Here is a 23,008-nt window from a genome sequence, read left to right on the forward strand (position 1 = left end):
AAACTGTCAAGACCACAAGAAGGGGTGGGGGGGCCAACAGTGGTCTTCAAACCTTCCTAGCATTAAAAGCACCTGTAGGACACTCATTTGTACAATATGCACAAGTGTGTGGTGTGCAAGTATCCAGAGAGGGCGATGAGCGCTGCTGACCAAACACCAGTAACACTCTGGATAAGAAATGACATTCATATACTATGCATCAGTGCTTTGTTTAGAGTTTAGTTATATAACTGTAGAAAGTATAGTTACATTGCATGTAAAAAACTGTTGGCCATTTATGCATTTGCTTATCAGACTTGAAGTTACTCCAAAGATGTTTTGATACACTAAAATTTCAGGTTAGCAGTGCACTTCTTGGATAGACGAAACTCAGCAGGAGTCTGAGTATATGCCAGTTTTGTTTTTCATCTTATGTCTTCACTTGTTTTTCAGCAGCCTCCCCATGTCAGCCTTGCTACATGGTCAGTTTTCTGTTTTGTAGGTTTTATAAATCCTAAAAGCTCTAGTTCAGAAACAGCTCTAATAAATCGAGCACTGAAGACTCTAGCTAAGGAAAATTAGTTTCTTCTTTTTTTGACAAAAAGACTAAAGTTTCAAAGTTAAAACAGTAACTGGTAAATTGTAATATGTTGTTAAAATAAGTATTCCTAAATTATAAATAACGCTATTGGAAAATACTAAGTGCAGTTAGGACACACTCACTATCAATAAGGTTTGAATGGAGCCATGTGTGATGGTACACACCTATACTAATCCCAGTATTATGTGTAAGAATTGCCTATTTTTAAAAACTTGATAATTCAATAATGACAGTTTCCTTCATAGTAAAAACTGGGATAAACACTGAATTCTAAGTTTGATCTCATTAAATCAGGACACTTAAAATTTAGGTGGTCGTAGCATAGTATGGTTGAAAAGCAATACATCTTTATGAATTTTTAAATGTGAATATTTACTTTTTTTATTTACTTTTTGTGCTGGGGCTTGAATTTAAGGCCCTGTGATTAAGCACATGCTGTTGTATCATTGACCTAGATGCTCCAGCTCAAGAAACAAGAAACTTAAATTACTGTTACTAAGGCATGGTAGACTGGGTTTGAAAAGGATACTGGATAATTTCGTTCATTTCTTCTGAGGTTGTAGAATTTGCATCCACTTTTTCAGCAGCTGTCACAACTGTTGCAAAAGCCTTTTGAGTACACAAGACAGAAGAAAACTTTGTTGGTAGGCATCTTTTCTGTACCCTTGAGATGATTCTGTAACTAGTCACGCTTTAATACTGCTGCTGTAATAACTGGTACATCTTTCTCATATCAGATTTCAAATTTTCAAAACCACATTAAGTTTTGTCAGTTATTCTTTAAAAATAACACTGGCTCTTTATTAAGCTTATTTTAGATAACTAAAGCAGAACAGCAACCACCCCCCCACAAAAAAACAACCAAAACAAAACAAAAAAGAAACAACAACAAAAAAACCATAGCTATTCAAAAATTGAAAAAGCAAAGACAGATGTGTCTCCACTACTCTCAATCTCTTAATCTAGGAAAATGCATACTATTCTTGGAAGAGGCTAATTCAGCACAGGCTTTTGACAGTTAAGATCTCTGTAATACTCTCCCTCCTCAGAACGGCAGCACTTGTCCATTAACTCGCCTCCTGTTGTAGGAGGGGTACTCAGTACACCCTGAATTCTGTGGAGTGCACAGACTGACTTGAGTCTTTGTTTAACCTTTGCTTTTAAAGAATGCAGACTGCTAAGATGTTGCTTCTTAAGGAACTTTTGAAGTGTAACACGATCCATGCTTCCCAAACAAAATTTAAAAACTAAAAGTTGAAATCAAAAGAATAAAAATTATAGGAAACTTGCTTCAATTTATTAAACAACTAGAACAATCTTTTCTTTGTAACCTACCTCTGACCAGTCGACAAGGTTAATTAGCCGGCTACACTCCAGATGCAGTTTATATGCTATACAGACATCAGGGGCAATGTTTGAAATGCAGCCTTCCTCACTTTTCAATGTTTCATTCTAAAACAAAGCACATTAAATGTGAGCCTTTTTAGAAATTGTTAGAAGCAAAAAGATCTTTGCTGAACTTTTCGTGGTGGTTTGAAAGAAAATGGCTCTCAAGGTGGTGTGACCAAGGAAGTGTCACCGTGGTACGGACTGGCTTTGAGGCCTCTTACTCAAGCTTCCCACAGTGTGAGTCACTCAACTTCCTGTTGCCTGCCTATGAAGACTAAGGACTCCTACCTGCATGCCTCCATGCTCCCCACAATGGTGATAATGGACTAAACCTCTGCCCTGTGAGCCACCACACTTAAATGTTTTCCTTATAAGAGTTGCTGTGGTCAAGGTGTCTCTTCTCATCAATGAAAATGCAAACTAAGATACTCCTAAATTGAACAAATCAGAAAGTAGAATCTCTTAGTTTCTTTCCTTCATACTTTAATGGTTTTTACTTGGGTTTAAATCTTGGCTATATCCCTCTAGCTCTAAGCCATCCTCCCAACTAGTCTTTTTTTCCAGAACTTAATTATACATTATTTGCTGAGACTACCATAATACATTTCAGTTTGCTGCAATGAGTTTAGAATTCTCAGGGAATGATTGTCCAATGAAATGCTTCTTCCAGCATTTGTTAAATTCAATTCTAGCAATTAGTAAATACATCTCGTTAGTGGGAGAGTAAAAGTTATCTCTCAAAGAAATACTTTGCTGTCAGTACTGTACTTTAAAACACACATACACCAAACAAACAAACATACAAAAAAAGGGTATCCATGCAGCCTGGGCTAGCCATCATAACCTAGGTACAGGATTACTCTTATGTGTATGTGCATGTCTCTGTGAATGGAGGCCTTTTAAGTACAGAGACCAGGAGGGGGCACCAGAGAAGAGCTATAAGCGATCAACCACTGAGATATTACACCATAAGCTCCTTAGAAACTCAATACTGTTTTAACCTATTTGAAATCCATGTTTTTATAAAGAAAAAAAAACTCATACTCAAAACGCATGTAAAATCACAAGTTTGTTTCTGTAACTCATCACTTAAGCATTTTAATTTGTAATTTTCACATTAAAACCACTTTGTTATTTAAAACAAAATTAAGCCATTATGTGTGTGGGTGGAGGGTGCATATGGTGGGGGTGGAGACTAATTTGTAGGTATCCGGTTTCCTTCCCTTTACAGTTTGAGTCTCAGATACTGAGTTTTATCAGGCTTAATGTCAAAGGCTTTTAGCTACTAACCAGTCACTGCTATTATTTAAACACGAAATTATCAAGGATGAAGAGATGGCTTAGGGGGCAAGAGCATCTGCTGCTGTAGCAGAGGACCTTAGCTTGGTTGCTGCCTCCTACTGCAGGCAGCTCACAACACCTGCAATTTCAGCTCCAGAGACTCTTGTGGGCACTGGGCTCACATGAGCTCATGACCCCACACCCACAATTAAAATAAGTATTTAAATACAAATCATCAAGCTTCTGATTACTACTATTATTGACATGTAACTTCCTACACATTTGTGTGCCATTTTACCATCAGCAGGCAGCAGTATGGGATGTTTTTATGGAATCCTGTGTGTCGCATGTGGATCGTCTGAAGACAACTTTGTGGGAGTCAGTTCTCTCCTTATAGCAAACTCAGGTCATCGGGCTTGGAGCCACTTTTTTGAATCGCATGACAGGCAGGCAGATCCATGTGGGCAAATGGATGCAGCCTCAGTTGATTACTGATAATATCACTGAGTCCTTAGAAAAATGTGGGTGGCAGCACCCAGAGCTGTTAACTTTCTGCTCACTGAAACAGAACTGCAAACTTGGAATATTTTTGTGACATCTAGGGCTTGAGTTCAACTGTGGGAGAAGCAGTTTCCTTCTTACCTTTAGATAATAATAAGGATTGTTGAGTGCTGTGTGGAGGGCGACTCGTGGAGCAGCATTTAAGTGCTCCCGAAGTGTGTGGGCAGCACTGAAGTACACTACCTCATACAAAGGCTGGCTCTCAGGAGGCAGAAGGTAAACTCTGAAACAGTGAAATATGTCAGCTTTTAGATGTGTACAGGATTATTTTCAATTAACAGTTCTGTCAACCCTCAACCAATCCAAATTATACCTCAATACTACTTTAAAAATTTGCTCTGTATTTGTGTGATGGCTATTCTTGGTGGTCTACTTGACTACATCTGGAATTAACTTAAAATACAAGCAGCTGAGCACTCCCCCGGGAGGCATTTTTCTCAGATGATTTGAGGTAGGAAAAACACCCTAAATCTGGACCACACCTTCTTAAGGCAGCCCATGCAAAGGGCATGAAAGAAAATTTTGGCTTTTTATCTACTTGGCATTATCTTACTGGTAAGTTCATATACCCTTTTGCTGAATCATTCCTTCAGAGGTTATTAGAGTCAGGTCTCTGGCATACTGACATCCAGCCTTGTGGACTAAACAACCATTAGATTGGATTCTTGGGACTTTCCATCAGGAAACAGCTACTGCTGGACTAGCTGGACCACAGCCTGTAAGCCACTCTAATAAATACCCTTTATTCAGTTACATACATACATTTTATCAGTTCTGTTCCTCTAGAGAATCCCAATACCTAACCAGAGATGCCAATGAGGGAAGGAAACACAGAAGAGTCAGCAGCCTGAGCCAATGGGACCTTGGGAGCCCCATTTCCACAATAAAGGACCCAGGTGTTGCTACCTCACCTGAGTCTCTGTTGGTTCACTCTGCACCTTCTCATCCCCTCCCCCAAAGGGTGTGCTTGCGTGCGTGCGTGCGTGCGTGCGTGCGTGTGTGTGTGTGTGTGTTTTAAGAAAGAAACTAAGATGGGGCTGAAGAGAGGGCTAATTGAATAAAATACAACTTACATTACAAATGTGAGGACCTGACCCTGAATTGCAATGTGTGCACCTGTAACCCCAAGTAGGGTTGTGTGACACCTAGAATTCAGATTCAGTGAGAGATCCTGTCTCAAAGGAATAAGGGAAAGCATCAAACAAGATACCTGATGTCCTCTGGCCTCTGTGCATATGCACACTCATATATACACATGCACACACAAAAAGGAAATAAAACCCAAAGGCTAAATTTCAAAGTCTTTACAAATAAATTGTTCACTAATAAAATTCTAATTATTATAAAATTGAGCATAACTTAAAACTTTATTTTTTGCCTATGAGCTAGATGACAAGCCAATTTTAATGAAATGTTTACTTTTAATCTATGCTGAGATGTGACAGTGTGTAGAGGGCCTACAGTGAAGCCTGCAAGGCAGAAGCTTTGGCAAAGACAGAACAGTCAGTCAGTTAGATCCTGAATTAAAATAGTTAGCTCCTATGAGTCTTAGTGTTAAGAGTCCCATGCTTACCATGTATTAGTCACATGGCAGACTGTGCAGCTCCACTTTCTATCAGTGAAGGCATGCAGAGCAAAGTGGCCACCTCACTTTAGCCACCAAAAACATTACTGCTACTCTTCCTCCTCTCAGTGCCCTAAGCTTTCACCTGACAGAGAAAAGACAGCCCTGACTGTGCACATCAGTCCTCACTACCTGCTCCTTTCATCTTGAGTTCCTGACCCTCCTTACTCTGCTCTCAGATGCTGGCCCTCACAGTGCACTTGTAAAGCGGCACGAGTCTGAATGGTGTACTGCTTACATTTAATGTCCTTTCTCCAGACCTCGAAACTCTGCCAAACATCTGTACTCTAGGCCTTGTGGAAAATATGGAAAGGGCTTGAGTGACACAGGCAGGGTCACAGCCTCTTTTTGAGCTTTGGGTGTCATGTATCCAATCTCTCTTCCCTTTATTTGCCTTCCTTTCCCTTCTGTTCCCTTGCCTTTCCTTCTTCCCCTTTCCCTTTTAGCTTTAACAACTGACAATCTTAATCTCTTTCTCCTAGGAGAGACAGACAGTCTTGGTACCAACTCTGTGATTTCACAACACATTTCAATCATTCTCAGAATTATTTTGGCAGCTGAAGAGTCAGCTGTAATAGGCAACAGGTCAGAAGAGTGGCTGGGTGGTTGGCAAGTCTCTCAAAAGGCTACAGTTACAGGCACAAGCCACCGCATTCTGATAGGCTTTTAACTGAGTCATTTTCTTTGGTGCATGTCCCATTTTAAAATACGTAATGTGGTCCAAGTTTCCAAAGGTCACTTGGTTAATTTCACATACACACATAACACTGGCTTTTGGGAAATGAACAAAATGATCTTTCCAAGAAAGAACCATAAAACACTAGAATGGGAGAATTTGATAGTTCCTGAGCAGATATTTCAATATATATTGGTGCTGATATTTAGTCATCCTGATAAAATATTGATAACAAAACAGTAACATAGCTAGTATACAATATCTATTTCTGGGCTTGGCCCAGATCCATCAGGGGGAAAAAATATACGGGGGGGGGGGGGGATAAAAAAAACACAATGCAAAACAGAAGAAATATTTGAAACTTCCCGTATATCCTAATGGGTTAAATGAAGTGTAACCCTGCCTTCCTGAACTGACAGTAAAACATTAACCAAATCATCTGATTAGATAACTCAGCAATAAAAATGCTAGTTCTAGTTAGATGGAAGAAGCATCCTGGATTGGCTATAGGCAGCTAGTTTACTAGTGTCATTTTGAAAAACAGGATGACTTTTAGCTCTTGAGAGCTTTAGACTCACCTTACCAGGTTGTCCAAGAAGTTCACAACATTTTCTCTGAGCATTTCAAACTTGGTTTGCTTCTTAGTTGTTCTTCTTAACTCCTTCATTTCTAATAAGGACTACAGGGCATAATGGTGGGGGGGGTAAAGAACATACCATTTTTAGTGACTTTAGGACAGAAACACTTTCAGAGAGCACCGTCACATGTAGAGAGGCATGACCTATCACTCAAGTAAAGATGCCCTTATGCAGAGTGCAAAGAACCAGATCAAAATGTGGTTTATTTTCTGTTAAGAATCTGGGAAGATTGCCCTGCTACATGTTCTGCTTTAAAGATATACCAAGTGACTGCTGAAGGAGAGAAGAGAGCACTTTACTGCACTGCTCAGGTATGTCAAGTGCTCACTATTTAGAGCCCATCAGTTCATTTATGGTCGTGAGGGAGAGCACTAGAAGAACAAGGAAGAAAACACCACCCACTATCACCATAGCTTTGGGTCACACTAACAACACACAGAATCTGTGTTGAGTTTCACCCGGATTGAAATTCTGTGCTACGTTTTTAACTTGGTAGTATGGTACAAAGAAAGGTCTTTGACAATCAAGGGCTGAAAACGTATTATCTGAGAAAAGTGGGCACACTGGGCTCAGTTGTGTGTGTGTGTCAAGAAAATTGTCATTAGGCTCTTTCAAAAAGACAAGTCCATTATATCAACATATTCTTTTTGTAAACCATAAATCCATTTTCCCCTTACAGATAGTTAATTCTGTTTAATTCCTTGAGGCTTCAGGAATGGTTTCTGTATTGTCTAGTAAACTGTAGACTGTGTGCATGTACAATCTAGGATGACAGTATTATAGTACAGAATTGAATCTACCTCTAGGGGGAGACATGTGCCTGTCTTCTCCCTTTCAAATTAATTCAGTCCCACAGGTCAAGGTCCTGGCTGGGTGGCAATCCTAGTGAGACTGGTTCCTTTATCTTAAAATAATGTGGTTTCCCTTTCCAGCATTCCCAATCCCAACATCTAGTTACTACAGAACCTCCACGAAGTTTGGCTGGGCCTCCCATCTTTCTGAATACTGCCTCAGATATAATATTCCTTTTTCTTTTGCATGCTGGCCAGAAGCTAAGTATGAGTTTTATATAATACTTTGGGATTCCATAGTCTCTAAAGACATCCTCCTTGCCCTGTGACTGCTTGTTTATTTTTCCTATTTTCTTCCTCTAGGCAGCTGCAAGAATTATAGCTTGCTTGCCCTGTTCATTTTTTGTTTAAGTACTAATATATTGTCCTCCAGCTTGTGTGAGCACCTGGTTAAAATTTTTTTCTTCATTAATAAGATTAAGGACCCCAAAACAGGACATCAATTTCCCTGGGTTCCCTAAGATTTCCTGTAACACCTTTTCTGCCTTCTAATCTTTCAAGAGACATAGAAAACCACCTCTTCTTGTGGTTTCATATGGCATCAGTATATCTCATTTATTAGTTTCCAAGTCTGTGGTGTTACTCATTCTGGTGGAGCTAATCTAGACTGGTTAAGACAAGGGCACCATTCCTAATGCAGGTGGAAGGGAAACAAGGAGAGCTGACCTTCTGAAGGTGATAGAGGTCTGTTTTCTGCAGCCCCTTTGACTGTGATCCACAAGCATCCTCTTCCTCTTTGCTATCTGCTTAGAATACAAAACCAATATACAATAGAGGGAACAGACATGTGCACTAATCCAATGCATGAGCAAGATTTCATCAGACAAATGATACCTATTCCAAAAGCTAAAGACAATACATAGTATATAGTTTATATGATAGTGAGGTCTTCAACAACGAGCTACTGAACTCTGAGTGTTTTGAAACAAGAGAACAAAAGCCTGTATAAATATCTTCTTAAAAAAACGTACAAATTTGAAACTATGTCCCTTTGACCTTGCGAAGAACCCAGTCTCAACCTTCCAGTTTACTGTTCTTAATTCGTTCATGAGGAAGATGATGTTTAAAAGCTGCAAAATCAATCTGAGGAAGAGAAATCCTAACTGATAAAATGTATAGCTATGCTTCTGGAAGGGATGATGCTCTGATTTGGTAACCTGACACTTGGCAATGGTTTGGTTCAAGTATGGCAGAAGAATTTAGCTAAAAACTACACATTATTCTTAAAGAATCAGAAGATAATTCCTGATTAGAAATCCTAAGGTTAAGATATCTAGTAGCTAAATTCTTTTTTCCATTTCATTAACTTGTAGTAGAACCTTAAAATTGATTGCAACACCCAGCCTGATTTGATGCCCCCCATTTAAATACAAATTATGATATAACAGTAGTATACAGAGAGCAAATATTTCTCCCTGTGAGAAATATTAAGTATATTTTGTTTTAATAACAATTGACTCTTTAAAACTGAGAAATAAAGACAAATCACCAGGATGGTGGCTTTGCTTTATAACTCATAAAGCACTTTATTTTTTATACTGTTGTCAATCATTTTAACCTTCAACCTTCCATTTGAGAAGCTGAAATCCTTTAGTGCTGGCATAACACAGAATTTGTTCACTAGCTCATCTCATATAAATTCTAATTACAATTATTATGGTTATCAGCAGTTTCTTAAAGAATTCCTGAGTCCAATTCATTTTATATTCTTCTATACTTTGGGCCATGTTTCTGTTAAAAGTAGCTTCTCATTGGCGAAACTATAACTGAGAACTGACAACACACACTCAGTTGGGGGCAAAGAGAGGTGGTTTATAATATAGGTGCATATTAGACAGCTGTGAAACATCAGCTTACTTTTTCTTCATAGATTTCAGTTTCTTGTATCTGAAATGATCTCAAGTTCCAGCCCATTAACATTCTTACTTTTGTAAGTGATTCAGGTCATTATTGTGGTGTTAAAAGGTTACCACCACATGTTTTGGAAGGAAGCCTTCTTAGCACCTGTGTAGAATTTCTCACCCTGCCCGTTTGTACCACAGTACATTGATCTTTATAATAGAGCACTCAACAGAGAGACCACCCTACATAGAAGTTACAGAGATACAAGGAAAGATTCCCACAAAAAATAATTTACTAGAACTAAAGGATTTTAAAAACAAATGAACATCTATCAAATACAAAAGGGATTCAATTTCCAAACAAAGTATTTTCATGATGCTATGTCTAGTTCTATTGCTAATGAATCAAGCCTCTTTCCTCAGCCTCATCCCAGAGTACAAAATGGTCTATCTGAAGAATAAAAACTGTCTACAGGCATGTCACTCTGAATTTAATATCACCCAATTTCATCTGGAGAATGAAAATGTTCTTCTTCCATTTGATCTCTGCATTGTTTAAAACAAATCTAGAAGAGAAGAAGCACTTTGCCTATTTGCAGTTGTTGAGATGTGACATTCTAAGCCTTGCCTACTGACTAACCTTCAAGAGTTTCGATGCCATTCTGGTTAAAGTCTTACATCAGTAAGATTGGGTAGGATTTTATACTTACTTACCATCAAGGTTCTGAAACTGGGTCAGGAAATCCTTAACTTTCTGGGTTGTGCTGTCAAGGTGCTTTTCAGTAGAGGACTGCAAAACCTCAGAACATTTCTCAAGTATGCTCATCAGTTCATCCTTTGCCAGCATTCTAGGAAAGAGTGACAGATCTACTATAGAAAATTAGCAAACCCAAAACTTTTTCTACATATGAAATAATTTTGTTCAGACGGTGAAATAAAAATCTTCATTGGTGGTGACTACTTTCCGTTCTTAAAGGTTTTATTCAACATATGTTACATTTAGTAGTATAGAGTTCTCAACAATATTCTTAGTTGAGGAATTATCCAAACCTGATTCTGATACTGTAAGACAGCACAAGTTCATTACTCATTTCTGGTCCTTGGCATCCTTATCTGTAAACGGGAACACTTCACTGTGTTAGGTGGCAACCTCCAAACTGAAACATTCCCTTCTTGGTAGAGGCTTCTGGACTGAGTCAGGAAATAAATGAAGCTTACAATGCTTGAGCAGGAAACAAACTCACAGGTCCCAGAAACTTACAAAACAAACAGTATGTATGAACTTGAAATATATATATATATATATATATAGTAAACCAATTAGTATATCAAAACATCTAAGTTGCAATGGCTAAAATCAGGTGGTACACTGATTTAGCAACAGGCGAACAGAAAAGGAGAACAATTCAAAAAGAGATCAAGGCATACATGGAAGTTAAGTATATACTGGAGGTGGCATTTCAAATCACTGGGGAAAATACACTAGGTGCCAGAAAGCTATTTTCAGAAGAGTAGAGCACTACTTCACATTATATACACAAATTTATTCTGACAGATGAAAAATGTATGGTTTGGGATCAAGAAGGAAACAGCTCATCTCAGAAGAAGCAAAGAAGCTAAAGCCTAATAACATCTGTGAAGAAGCAGATACACTGTTAGCACCAGTATGCACTGGTAAAATTAACTTTATAGTTTAGTCTCAGAAAGTGTACATTCATGTATCCATTTTGTGGAAATAATTACACAAATGTATAAACACACATGCTTGTGATTAACGTTTGTAATAATGAAGAATTACGAATAACCTAAATATATATATCAAGTAAAAGTCTGATTAAATAAAACATACTCCCAAATGCAGGATATCTGAAATGATAAATAATGAAGCTAATGACAACTTATACACACACACACACACACACACACACACTCACCATTACCATGAAACAATACTTTGTGAGATACTATTATGCCCATATTAGAGATGAGCAAATGGAGGCACAGAGAATTTAAGTAACTTGTTCAATGCCCTGAAACTGTCTGAACTTAGTGTGACATGGCATCTATGTTCTCTTGAAGAGGAGGGGCAGAATGGACGAGGTCTCCTCCTTAACTGTTTCAGGCTGAGATTTCAAGTTTGCATCACCAGAGCCAGCATCATGCATGTTCTGACTGACCATACACACTATTGTTCAGAACTGTCCATGCCAAGACACACATGCACCCATTCTGAACTATATGCAAAAAATTGTTATAGAAAATGAAAAAGCACAATAAAGGGACAAGCACAGCAGACAACTGGCTTTCAATTTTAAAGTGTCAATGGCAAGGGATAAAATATAAAATGGAAGATGGGGGATCAGCTATATGAATATCTAGAAAAGGGGCTTTTGTGGTAGATTCATCTCTGAGCTGCAAAGGTGGGTACATATGGATGTATGACCAAGGTAAGGCCATGATCACTGGCATGGAGACAATGGGCAATAGGAGATGGCAGCCACAAAGAAGCCGTAGAGCTGGAACAGATCACTATATAAGGCTTTTACTCTGGGTGAAACAAAGTAAAAAAATTGCTAGTCATATTATGACTGTTGCTTTGTAAAGTAACATGTATGAAATCAGGAAAACGAAGTTTCTTTTGGTTGGATATCAGAAAGGTACAGAAACTAAGGTTTTAGGGGGCTGGACAAGGATATCAGTTTCATTTATGTCAACTTTGAGATATGTTCTGTATCTCCCACAAGACTGAGAACATTGGAAGGAGCATGCACTAAGGTAGGGGAAAAACACAGACATCTTAAAAGCCATGCAAGCAATAATGAGCCATGTCAAATGCTGGCAACATAGAAATAAAGACAGAATTACAGTGAATTTAGGGAACATGCAGGTCATGGATAACTTGTATAAAACCAGTTTAGGTGATCAGAAACAAAAGTCTCATTGTAAATGAGTTTAAGAGAGAATTCCTTTCTTATATTTCTTCCACTAACAACAACAAAAAAGACATTTTAAATAAACTTAAAATGCAAACTCAACTTTTTTGTCTGTTTCTAGTGATAAAAGCCATTGTTCATCATTAGTTAAATGGAGGATTTTAGTTCAGTTTTGGAATTAATTTAAGATCAATGTCTAAAGTTATTCAATTTCTCCATGAAGAAAAATAATTCTTCCATTACTGCTTTCCCCCCCTCAAGAAACTTTTATTCCCTCTATTTTCTAGAACAATTAATATGGCTCCTTGTCACCTGATTATACTATTCTTGTGACTAGGTCTATTCTTTTACTATTACTATAACAAAATACCCAAAACAAGGCATTTTGTTTTTTTGAAAAGTAGGTTTTTTAGCTCATAATCTTGGAGGATAAAAGTCCAAAATTGGATGGATAGTACCACTGGTTAGGTATCTGATGAAGGCATCCTTGGACGCAGCATCAGAGCACAATGGGAGGGAGAAGTCACATGACCAAGAATGGAAGCAAGAAAACGGGGAGGGGCCAGTTGAATTGGGTAACAACTTATTTTCACAACTAACTTACCCCATGAGATCAACAGTAATTCTGAGGACAGTATCCTGCCAATTTAATTACCTGGCACATCTTAATGAACTTATATTTTAACAGTTTGATAATAGCTTAATAATCCCACAGTGAAGACCAAGCTTCCAACATAAGAATCTTGGAAGGCTGAACTAAATCTAAGACAAAGTTTTAGAGCTCTTACATGCTCAAAAGTGTTATGCAGATGACAGAAATCTATGTTAATACACCTCAGATGATTGATTCTTATGCACAATAAAGCTTGAAACCACTACAGAAGTAGTGACTCTCAAAACCTTAAATACAACCTTTTGTCTGCTTCCATGTTAAGTCTATAACTTGTAGAGAAATTTAGGATCAGCAATCTCTATACTAAAAAAAAAAATAAAATAAAATGATATTTCAGTGTTTATTGTCTCAGACAGCTCCTATGTTGATAAATCTAACATATAGTAGGTTAGTTTACTCTTTAGGAAGTGTTTCATTATCATCTAAAGTGGAAATGCAGAGTTAAACTATGTTTACATGTCAGATTTCTAGTCTCTAGGAACTAAGCTGAGTTTTTTTTTTTTTTTTTTTTTTTAATTCAATGAAAGCTGAGTTTTTATTTGTACTGGCTAGTTTTTGTGTCAACTTGAATAAGCTGAGACAAAGAAACCTCAATTAAGAAAATGAACATTAAGATCTGGCAAGCCTGTACGGCACATTCTTAATCAGTGATTAATAGGGGAGGGTCCAGCCCACTGTAGGTGGTACTACCCTGGGCTGGTGGTCTTTGATTCTACAAGAAAGTAGGTTGAACAAGTCATGAGGAGCAAGCCAGGAAACAGTACTCTTTTTCTGGCCACTGCATCAGCTTCTGCCTCCGGGTTCTTGCTGGTTTTCCCTTAGTGGACTGTGACTTAGAACCAAACTCTTCCTTTACAAGTTACCTTTGATAATGATGTTCCATCCCAGCAAAAGTAACTTTATCTAAGATACTATTTAAATCAAAATCCTTAATCAGAGCCATTGAAATAGCAGTTAAAGTACTTGCTGCCCAGGTTATGACCTGAGTTTGATCTCTGGAATGCACCCAGTGGAAGGAGAAAATATAATCCCCACCCCAAAGTTGTCCTCTGACTTACACGTGTATACCTCCAACTACCAAAGAGGTGCTCACTCTCTGAATAAGTAAATGCAAACAAAAACCCACCCAATTCAGACAACAGAATTTCACCCAGATTAGAATCCATGAACTCAAGCAGCGTCAGGGTGTAAGTCTGTTTCTACAATAAACTCATCCGGATGCACTCAGGACAAGCAGACTGAACATTGTTGTCCATTCTTCAGAATCTGCCATGTGCTGAGATGGTCAGTCAGGGTGAGGTGGTGGAGTTCACAGAGGCTCTTACTCCTGGCTACCTTTGAAACTGTTTATAAGCTCTGAACATAGAAGACACACCTAAACATGATATAGTTCTTTTTACTGTACTCTGTCTGGAATGCAAAGGAAAAAATGTGCTAGATTTGAAGATTTACATTACATCTAAGAGCTTGTTCTAAAAACTAGGAAAAAATGTTTTTCAGACTTTCCTCAAACAACAAAAAATAAAATAGTAAACTCAATAGTGTACATACCTAATGTGTCAACATGAGGAAACTATTACTCCACTACATCACTTTCCCTTCATGGCAGTCTCACTGTCCCCTGTCTTTGTTATAACTACTGTATCTGATCCTCAGTGCTTTGACCTCAATTTAATAAGAGGATAGAAACTATACTTGGTATTTATGGATTTTGCTTTTTTATAGCTCTAAACTTACACTTTAGATCCTGGCAAATAAAAGCTCAAAGCACTGACAGCTCTTAAATATATCTGAATTACGGTCCTATTAGCAGTAAAGTGACCTCACACATGTCACTTAATCCTGAGCTCTGCTTCAGATTCCTTGGGAAAAACATGGCTAACTGACATACTAAAAAGGTATATTGTACTAGACTGTAAAGTGTACTCCAGTATCTGCCACACAGCAAGCCTTCAATTAATGGTGGTTAGTATTGTCACCATTACTTTTGTAATCTAGATACTACATGCTACTGGACTGACATTTATGATCCCTGACTGGATTCCAATTTCAACAGGCCCAGGACACTTAAAAGAAGTGAGTAAATTCCTCCCAGATAATTTGGGAATATCTAACAAGAGAAGGAAGACAGATATTAGTCATAAAATTATAACACAAAGAACCAATTAGCCAGGGTGCTAGAGAGATGGCTAGGAAGCGGATGCTTGCCACCTGACAATACAAGTTTACCTCAGTGCCATCCCTGGACTCCATGTAAAAGCAGAACTAAATCCATACATCTATCAACTTTCACATGTGAACACACATGTGTACACAAGATGGGAGAGAAAATCTGCTGGCTATTTAATGGTTTCATAGTTACATGGTACTCATCTATAATAATTTTATTACTGTTCCTTGACTTTATGGGTTTGATTGAGACTATCCCCCTAAATTCCTTTATTTGAACAATTGGTGGTGCTCTTTGAGGATGGCCAGGAGGTTCGGCCTTGTTGGAGAAAATGCAGCACTGGAAGCTGATGGAGGTTTCAAAGTCTACTGCCATTCTGAGTACTCTCTCTGTACTGTTATTCAAGAAGCCTGCTGCCATGCTGCCCTGTTACCACCACAAACTAAACCTCTGGAGCCATAAGCGCAAATCAACTCTCCTCTATAAGCTGCCTTGGTCATGGTGTTTTATCACAGTAACAAAAAAGTTATTAACTTCCTACTGTGCCCATCTGTTCTTCTGGGCCTGGAAGGAATGAGGACTAAAAGTAAATCTAATGAGTAGACTTCTTTATAATATGTTCATCTTACTTGGTGTGTGGTATGTAAACTCGCAGAGGCATGAGTATTTTAAGTTCGAGGCTGACTTGAGCTACAGTGAGTCATTGTCTCAAAATAAGCACTTGTACCTACTGAGGATATTTTAGGCTTTGTATGGAAATTTACCCCACATTTTAGTTCCCTTTCTCATAATTCAAATGGTCATTATTTGTATGTATATAATGTGTGGTGCATGCATGTGGTGGCCTGAATGACCATGGCCTCCAAAGGCTCATGTATTTGAGTAGTTTGTCACCAGGGAGTGGAACTCTTTGAAAGGATTGTAACAATTAGGAGGTGTGGCCTTGTTGGAGAAAGTGTGTCACTGGGGATGGGATCTGAAGTTTCAAAACACCTTCCCTGTCTAGGGATCAGGATGTCACTCTCTGCTACTGCTGGAGCACCGTCTGCGTGCTGCCATGCTCTCTGCCATGATGATAATGCCCCCATTAACTTCTTTCATAAGAGTTGCTATGGTCATGGTGTCTCGTCAGAGCAACAGAACAGTGATTAAGACAGTGAATGTTGAGTGTATCTGCACCCACATGTGTGCATGCAGGATGACATCAGGGGTCCCCTTAAAATTGTTTGGAAAGTGAAAATTACAAGACTGGAAAGACCTTCCTTCTTGGTTCACACCCAAACCTTGGAGGTCTACACCAACAAGGCTAAGAGAGTCAAAAAGAACAGCCAACATGTGGTCCTTGTTCTTAAAAGTCAGCCAGCACCTAAAGGATGATGGGACTACTTTGGTAAGTCATCTGTCATCTAGACCAGAGGCATGAAATCTCCAATTATCTGCCAGTGTACATCACATAGGAGGATAGTCAGGGCAAGTAGACATGTCCCTCCCACGTGGTTCCTTATGGTCAGCATGGTGATACATGACCATGATCCATTCCTACAAGGGAAAACTAAAGGACACTGCTGACTTTAAAAATAAAAAAGAACAGCTGGGCAGTAGTGTCACACACCTTTATTTAGTCCCAGCATTCAGAAGGCAGAGGCAGGAGGATCTCTGTGAGTTTGATGCCAGCCTCATCTACAGAATGAGTTGAGTTCCAGGACAGGCTCCAAAGCTACACAGAGAAACCCTGTCTTGAAAAACCAATAAAGAAATAAATGATGCATATGTGGATACTTATATGGCCTTAAAATACAACAGGAAAGTATAGCCACAAATATTAAAAATTCAGCTTTATCAGGTATGTCAAATTCAAGAATGTTACTGACTTCACCTGTCCAAAATTGAATCCTATTTTCCAGGAAATACTCAAAAATGAGAACCAAGAGAGAGACCTACTGAAGGAGTAAACCAATTGAGTACTTACACTTTCACGTCAAAAGAAGCCCCATAGATTAACTTCAGATAGGTACCTATGCAAACCAAGCAAGCCTTTTGTGAACACTCCCCTAATCTCCTTAAATGGCTATTCAGAAGTGCCTCTTTCAAAATTCTTCCTGAGACATCATACCCTACAATGATGTGACTGTTCATGTCTTTTGTCCTTGTTCATTTATAATTGTTGTCTTCCAGATCCTAAAACTTCATACTGCTAAATGCTGCCAACCCTTGACCCCATGATCACCAAGGTCTCCTTCTACCAGGGGCAGTTAATTTATCTAAAGTAATGAATGCTATTCCTCCCCACTTTTCAAACTTAGTGTTAACCCTAAAGCACCTAAGATCAGTTGTTACCCTATATCACACACACACACACAAAAAAAGGTCCCAGATCTCTGTGAAGAAAATGTTACAATAAAAACAAATATGCAAAATTAAATATGTTCAAACATTAAAGGTAAACAAAAGATCTCATAGCTGGTTATGCACTAACTAGCTCCGCCCCCAACAAAAAAAAGCAGGGTTCTAAAAAAAAAAAAAAAATGAAATCTTTACCATTAACTAATTTTGGTTGCATTTGGCTCAAAACCAAATGAATTAAACATTATATAATGAGATCGTATGTAAGGCATATGATGCTGGTAAAATGTTAAATGCTGTTTGGGCTCAGAAGCTGCTCTGGAAGCATAGACTTTCAATCACACATACAAGAAAGTAAGAAAGAAATGGAAGGTTGCTACACTAATTACACTATTACCACCAGAAATCACACATATAAATTCAAAAGATATTCAAGTATACTTAGATAAATAGACCATGTAGAAAACTTTTGGTTAGACAGAATTCTGGAGGAAGGTGTTACTTACTGGCAGGCTTAAAGCAGACAAAAAAGGAACAAACCAAACAACATACCTCAGCAGCTGCAGGGCTGATGCATATTCCTCGGAATCCCATATATTCTTTTCTAAACATGTGCAATACAGCTCCCTGATCTATAAATGAGATATGATTTATGAGAAATAAAAGTCACCCACTAAGTTTCCAGCATACTAATTAGGCAAAATACACATAGCAAAGTAATTGACGTTATTAATTAAAAGAAAAATTCATTAAAATACAAGAGACTTGGCATGTATTACGTGGATCAGACACAACAAAAAATCTAAGAGTCAAATGAAATTGTATTGGGAGTGATTGACACAAGCCACTTTACATATCATGAAAGATGGAATAAATGACTGATTAAAGTTTAACAGCTAAGTTAGCAGAACCTCACACAGGTCATTCCTCAATTTGATCTCTAAAACTCTGAGTTAAAAATCTGAAAATTAAGTATTCTATTTAATGCATTGTACACATGGCTCATAGGTTTGAGATACAATACAAGGTCAGCTGAGCATAATTTCACAAAAAGCAGAAGTACTGTGTTCTAATTCTTGGTACAATACAAGGTTAACCACTAAATACTTTCAAATAGACACTAGCTCTCAAACTAACTCTCCCTGTGCACACAACAAACTGAGTGCTAAATTAGCAAGGTCATATGCTATAGCACAAATACAGAGGAAACAATCTACTGGGATCCACATGGCTATTTCTAGCTATGATTTAAAAACAAACAAATAAACAATTTCTATTATTAGCTGGAATAAACTGTGTTTTATTATAAGAACTGGCTCGATTTCACATTCTGATGCCTGAGTGATAGAGAAATCAAAACAAGAAAGTACTATTTTTCCTACATTGTTGATTCCAAATGAGGAAATCGTAAGTACCTGTCGACCCAGTGGGTACTTGGGAAGACAAGAGGTAAAATTATGAAGACATCTCAAAACAAGGAAGTAATTCATATGGTAAACATGCAAGTTTTCCAGTAATAACTGAGTTTCTTCCTAAAAAAAAAAAAAAAAAATCACAGGGTACAGAGTACATTAATAATATGCAAGGGCAGCAAAATAAAACTTAAACATCAATTTATAGATATATATACTTTCTAGAAAACAGATGAGTATTTAGAACTACAAATTACTTTTCTTAAATCATGAAAACTTGACACATACATCAAATTCAGGACAACAGTCCAGGCAATTTTTTAACATCAAATCTGGCTTTATGTTACACACATCAGAACTGACACTGTAATTTAGTCTCTACCCTGTCATCTTCCCAACCAATTACACACTTGTAATTGTAATAGAGCATTTTTATTCTGTCCGCCACTATTAATCAACTGATATATACTACAAGGGAGTAACATAATTTTCCTCAGCTTTACTGAAACAGCAAACAGTTGTAGTTCTGGCCATCAATTCAATTGAGGGTCTCCTTTGTGATTTTCATCAGTAACATTCTCCATTAAGAAAACACAGTACAGACCGTTCACTGCTTATCACCTAACCTTAATATGGTCTTATTCTAGAAGAGTAAGTGAAAGAGAAGTGTAATAATATAACCTGTTTCTTTAAAATCTTGCATCAAGGCCAAAGGAAAGGTCCGGAAGAAAAAAAAGGCCAAGCATACAGTTGTACACCCAGGCATACTCATTCAAAAACTCCCACAATTAATCCTCTGTGCTGTAGGATGTCTGCTTCTTCAGGTGACACCAGATTAAGAAGTTGAAATAGGCTAAGCAGTGATGGCACACACCTTTGATCTTAGCAGGAGGACCTCTGTGAGTTCAAGGCCAGCCTGGTCTGCAGAGCTAGATCAAGCACAGCTAGGGATGTTACAAAGACAAACCCTATCTTGGAGGGGAAAAAAAGTCTAAGTGAGGAGTATTACTGAAGACAACATATAATTCAATCACAGGATTAGCAGAAATCAAGCTGCAACCCATCTCCCTAAGGTTTAGCTCTTAGTGTTTGAAGCTGCCAAGGGAGAAAAGTTAGTAAAATTCTACCTAGCTGGAGAGCCTGCAAACCTTCACTCTAGAAGAATAGACAGGGCTCTTAACAACTAAGCTACATCTCTTTAGTCCCCAATGAAGTGACCTTCTTTATCTATTCTGACTAGTTTTGGTTTAGTTTATATTGTAAGATATTAGAAATAACAAATCCAGCTTATTTCTTAGTTGCATTTGTTTAGAATTTATTTTTCCATCCATTACCCTGGGGTAGACAACCCCCCCTACCGGTGCCTTTTTTTTTTTCTTTCAATTAAGTAGATTTCATGTAGATAACTGAGAGCTGGATCCTGTCATGAAAGAGTTTTTAAAAGTTAGATTTGTATATTTATGGTATGTGAGTATGTGCATGTGGGCGGAGGCCAGAGAACAACTATAGCAGTCAATTCTTCTGAACATGTGGCTTCCAAGATTGAATCTAGGTTGTCAATCTATGTCCCATGTGCCTTTACCACTGAGTCACCTCACTAGCCCAGATAATGCCTTTATCTAGCTTTTGTTGTTTAACTGGGACATTGAGAGCACTAACATTCCATTTTTATTGGCAAATCCATTATTTACTAATTGTGACTACTGACTGAGTGATTATTTTTGAGACAGGGCCTCATGTAACCCAGGCTGGTATTAAATTCCCTATGTGGCCAAGGATGGCCTTGAATTCCATTTTATAGATAAGGAAATTGAAGCTTAAATCAGCAAGTCATTTTCTTAAGGAAGTTGATCTAATCAGTAGCTGGAATTCAAGATGGAATGCAAGATTACAACAGTAGAATTTTGCCTACTGTCATGGAATGCTGAACAACTGTTTTTAGAAAAATATTAAAATATTCACAAACATTTTTACTCTAAAATAAAAATTATTTTATAGACATATTTTACATGACTTTAATAAGTAGCCTCTAACTTCTTCTTTAGTATAACTAGTCTATGCACTTCTTCATATTTCTAAGTGTATGAAGTCTTGAGAAAATAAGTCCTAAAAAGACAAAATATGTGTTGCTAAAATGAACACAGCAAAGAAAACAAACAACAAATAGAAGGCAGTGAAGGACTAAAACCAACATAAATGCCTAGGAAATGTGCAAAGAGCCCCGGATACAGGTGACACAGATAAGTACAGTGCTATTTCTGAACTAGATTAGACAGGCTCTTCTGCAGTCAGTCAGTCAGTGAGGCAAGAGCACTGTAACAAATGTTCCTGACTTTGATAAACTGTGAAAGTTCCAGCAAGAAATGTATTTAGCAAGAGTTGACTCAGCAGAGAGTTGATCCTAATGTTACAACATTTAGTCTCACTTGTTCTGACATTTCTTCCTCTAGTGAAATCACTTGCATGGGTTCCAAGAATTTCTAATACTGTACTAAAAGAATTAGAGATTATTTGGTTACACATATAATTTGAGGCCAGCCTATCTCAAAAACAAAAACAAAAAAAAAATTAAAGACAAAGAAATAATATTTATTAGAAGTCATCTTCAACATATTTTGGAGAATTTTCTTTTAGGTTAAAACTTCATGGGGCTGGAGAGATGGCTCAGCAGTGAAAAGCACCATCTGCTCTTCCAGAGGTCTTGATGAGTTCAATTCCCAGCACCCCATGATGACTCATAGCTATCTATAGTGAGATCTGATGCCCTCTTCTGGTATGCAGGTGCACATGCAGATAAAAAAAAATGTGTGTGTGTGTGTGTGTGTGTGTGTATGTGTATGTATGTATGAATGATCTTAAAAGAACAACAACAAAAAAAACCCCCAAAATAACCCTTAATTTACAAATAAAAAAGCACCATGAAGTGAAATTAAACAGACCCAAAGTCCAAAGAAGATTTTATAATACAAATTAGTGTTTATGATTCTAAATAACATATGCCCTGAAGGATCTAACATCTTTTGTTCAAATTGAAAAACAATATGTATCAGTAAAACTCAAGAGAAGGGCTTCTTTAAGCTCATTTCCAGTTTAATGTCAATTTTCTAATAGCTTTTTTTCCTAGACAAACATTAGTAATATGAAAATAAATGAGACATTACAGGTTTCTAAACACTTATCAGCAAGCAACTTACTAAGTAAAACAGAGGGCCATTTATTCAACAGAATGACAGATAAGAAACTGGTAATAGTATCTGTATCCAGAGGAGAGAAAAAGAATAGTTGGAGATTAAAAGTACAAAGCTAGCCTTTCCTGAAATTACAGCTGCCTTCTAAATGATATAATGTCTTAAAACTTAAAAAAAAAATTCCTTTGACAAATTCTGTATTATATGGCCACTTCAAAATTTTTATCTTTACTAGTTACTCTGGCTGATTTTTATGTCAAACTTGACACAGACAGAGTCATTTTGAAAACGGGAACCACAACTGAGAAACTGCCCCATCACACTGACCACTGGGAAAACCTATAGTGCATTTTCTTAATTAGTCATTGACATGGGAGGTCACAGCTCACTGCGGGTGGTACCACACCTGAGTAGGTAGTTCTGGGTTCTATAAAAAGGCAGGCAAAGCAAGCCAATAAGCAGCACTCCTCTACGACCTCTGCATCAGCTACTGCCTCCAGATTTCTGCCTGCTTTTTCCCCATTACAAACTGTGATTGGATGCATAAGCAAATTAAGCTCTTCCCTTCCCAAGTTGTTTTTAGTAATGGTGTCTCATCAAAGCAATAGAAAACTAAACTATCGTACTAGTATACATTAACTTATAAAATTATTTGCTTTAGAATGTCATTTTAATATTTATTGTAATATTCATATTCATCTACTTACTGGTCCCTTCCTCTCCAAATGCACCTTCTTCTACTATGTGCATGTTTTTTTGTTTGTTTGTTTTAATCTAGATTCCACATATGAGGGAAAACGTGTATTATTGTTTCACAACTAACAAATTTGCAAGAACATTATTTCTTT

The 23,008-nt window shown here is 37.6% G+C and overlaps 1 protein-coding gene across 2 annotated transcripts in view; it reads right to left on the reverse strand.

The window, feature by feature from the left end:
* Nucleotides 1–268: 268 nt before the first annotated feature.
* The window catches only part of Orc3 (origin recognition complex subunit 3), a 47,244-nt gene continuing 24,504 nt past the window's right edge, over nucleotides 269–23,008 (reverse strand). The window contains exons 12-20 of one of the 2 annotated variants that reach the window (XM_051187503.1): nucleotides 18,976–19,092; nucleotides 18,113–18,192; nucleotides 10,156–10,289; nucleotides 8,267–8,346; nucleotides 6,690–6,790; nucleotides 3,893–4,034; nucleotides 1,916–2,032; nucleotides 1,110–1,189; nucleotides 269–534 (exon numbers count right to left, since the gene is read on the reverse strand). In XM_051187503.1, the coding sequence (XP_051043460.1) occupies nucleotides 429–534; nucleotides 1,110–1,189; nucleotides 1,916–2,032; nucleotides 3,893–4,034; nucleotides 6,690–6,790; nucleotides 8,267–8,346; nucleotides 10,156–10,289; nucleotides 18,113–18,192; nucleotides 18,976–19,092 (957 nt within the window). In that variant the 3' untranslated portion in view covers nucleotides 269–428. The remainder of the gene's footprint in view (nucleotides 535–1,109; nucleotides 1,190–1,915; nucleotides 2,033–3,892; nucleotides 4,035–6,689; nucleotides 6,791–8,266; nucleotides 8,347–10,155; nucleotides 10,290–18,112; nucleotides 18,193–18,975; nucleotides 19,093–23,008) is intronic. The other variant, XM_051187504.1, reaches the window with a different exon arrangement.

The sequence above is a fragment of the Phodopus roborovskii genome, unplaced genomic scaffold, assembly GCF_943737965.1.
Source record: "Phodopus roborovskii unplaced genomic scaffold, PHOROB, whole genome shotgun sequence".
Taxonomy (NCBI): domain Eukaryota; kingdom Metazoa; phylum Chordata; class Mammalia; order Rodentia; family Cricetidae; genus Phodopus; species Phodopus roborovskii.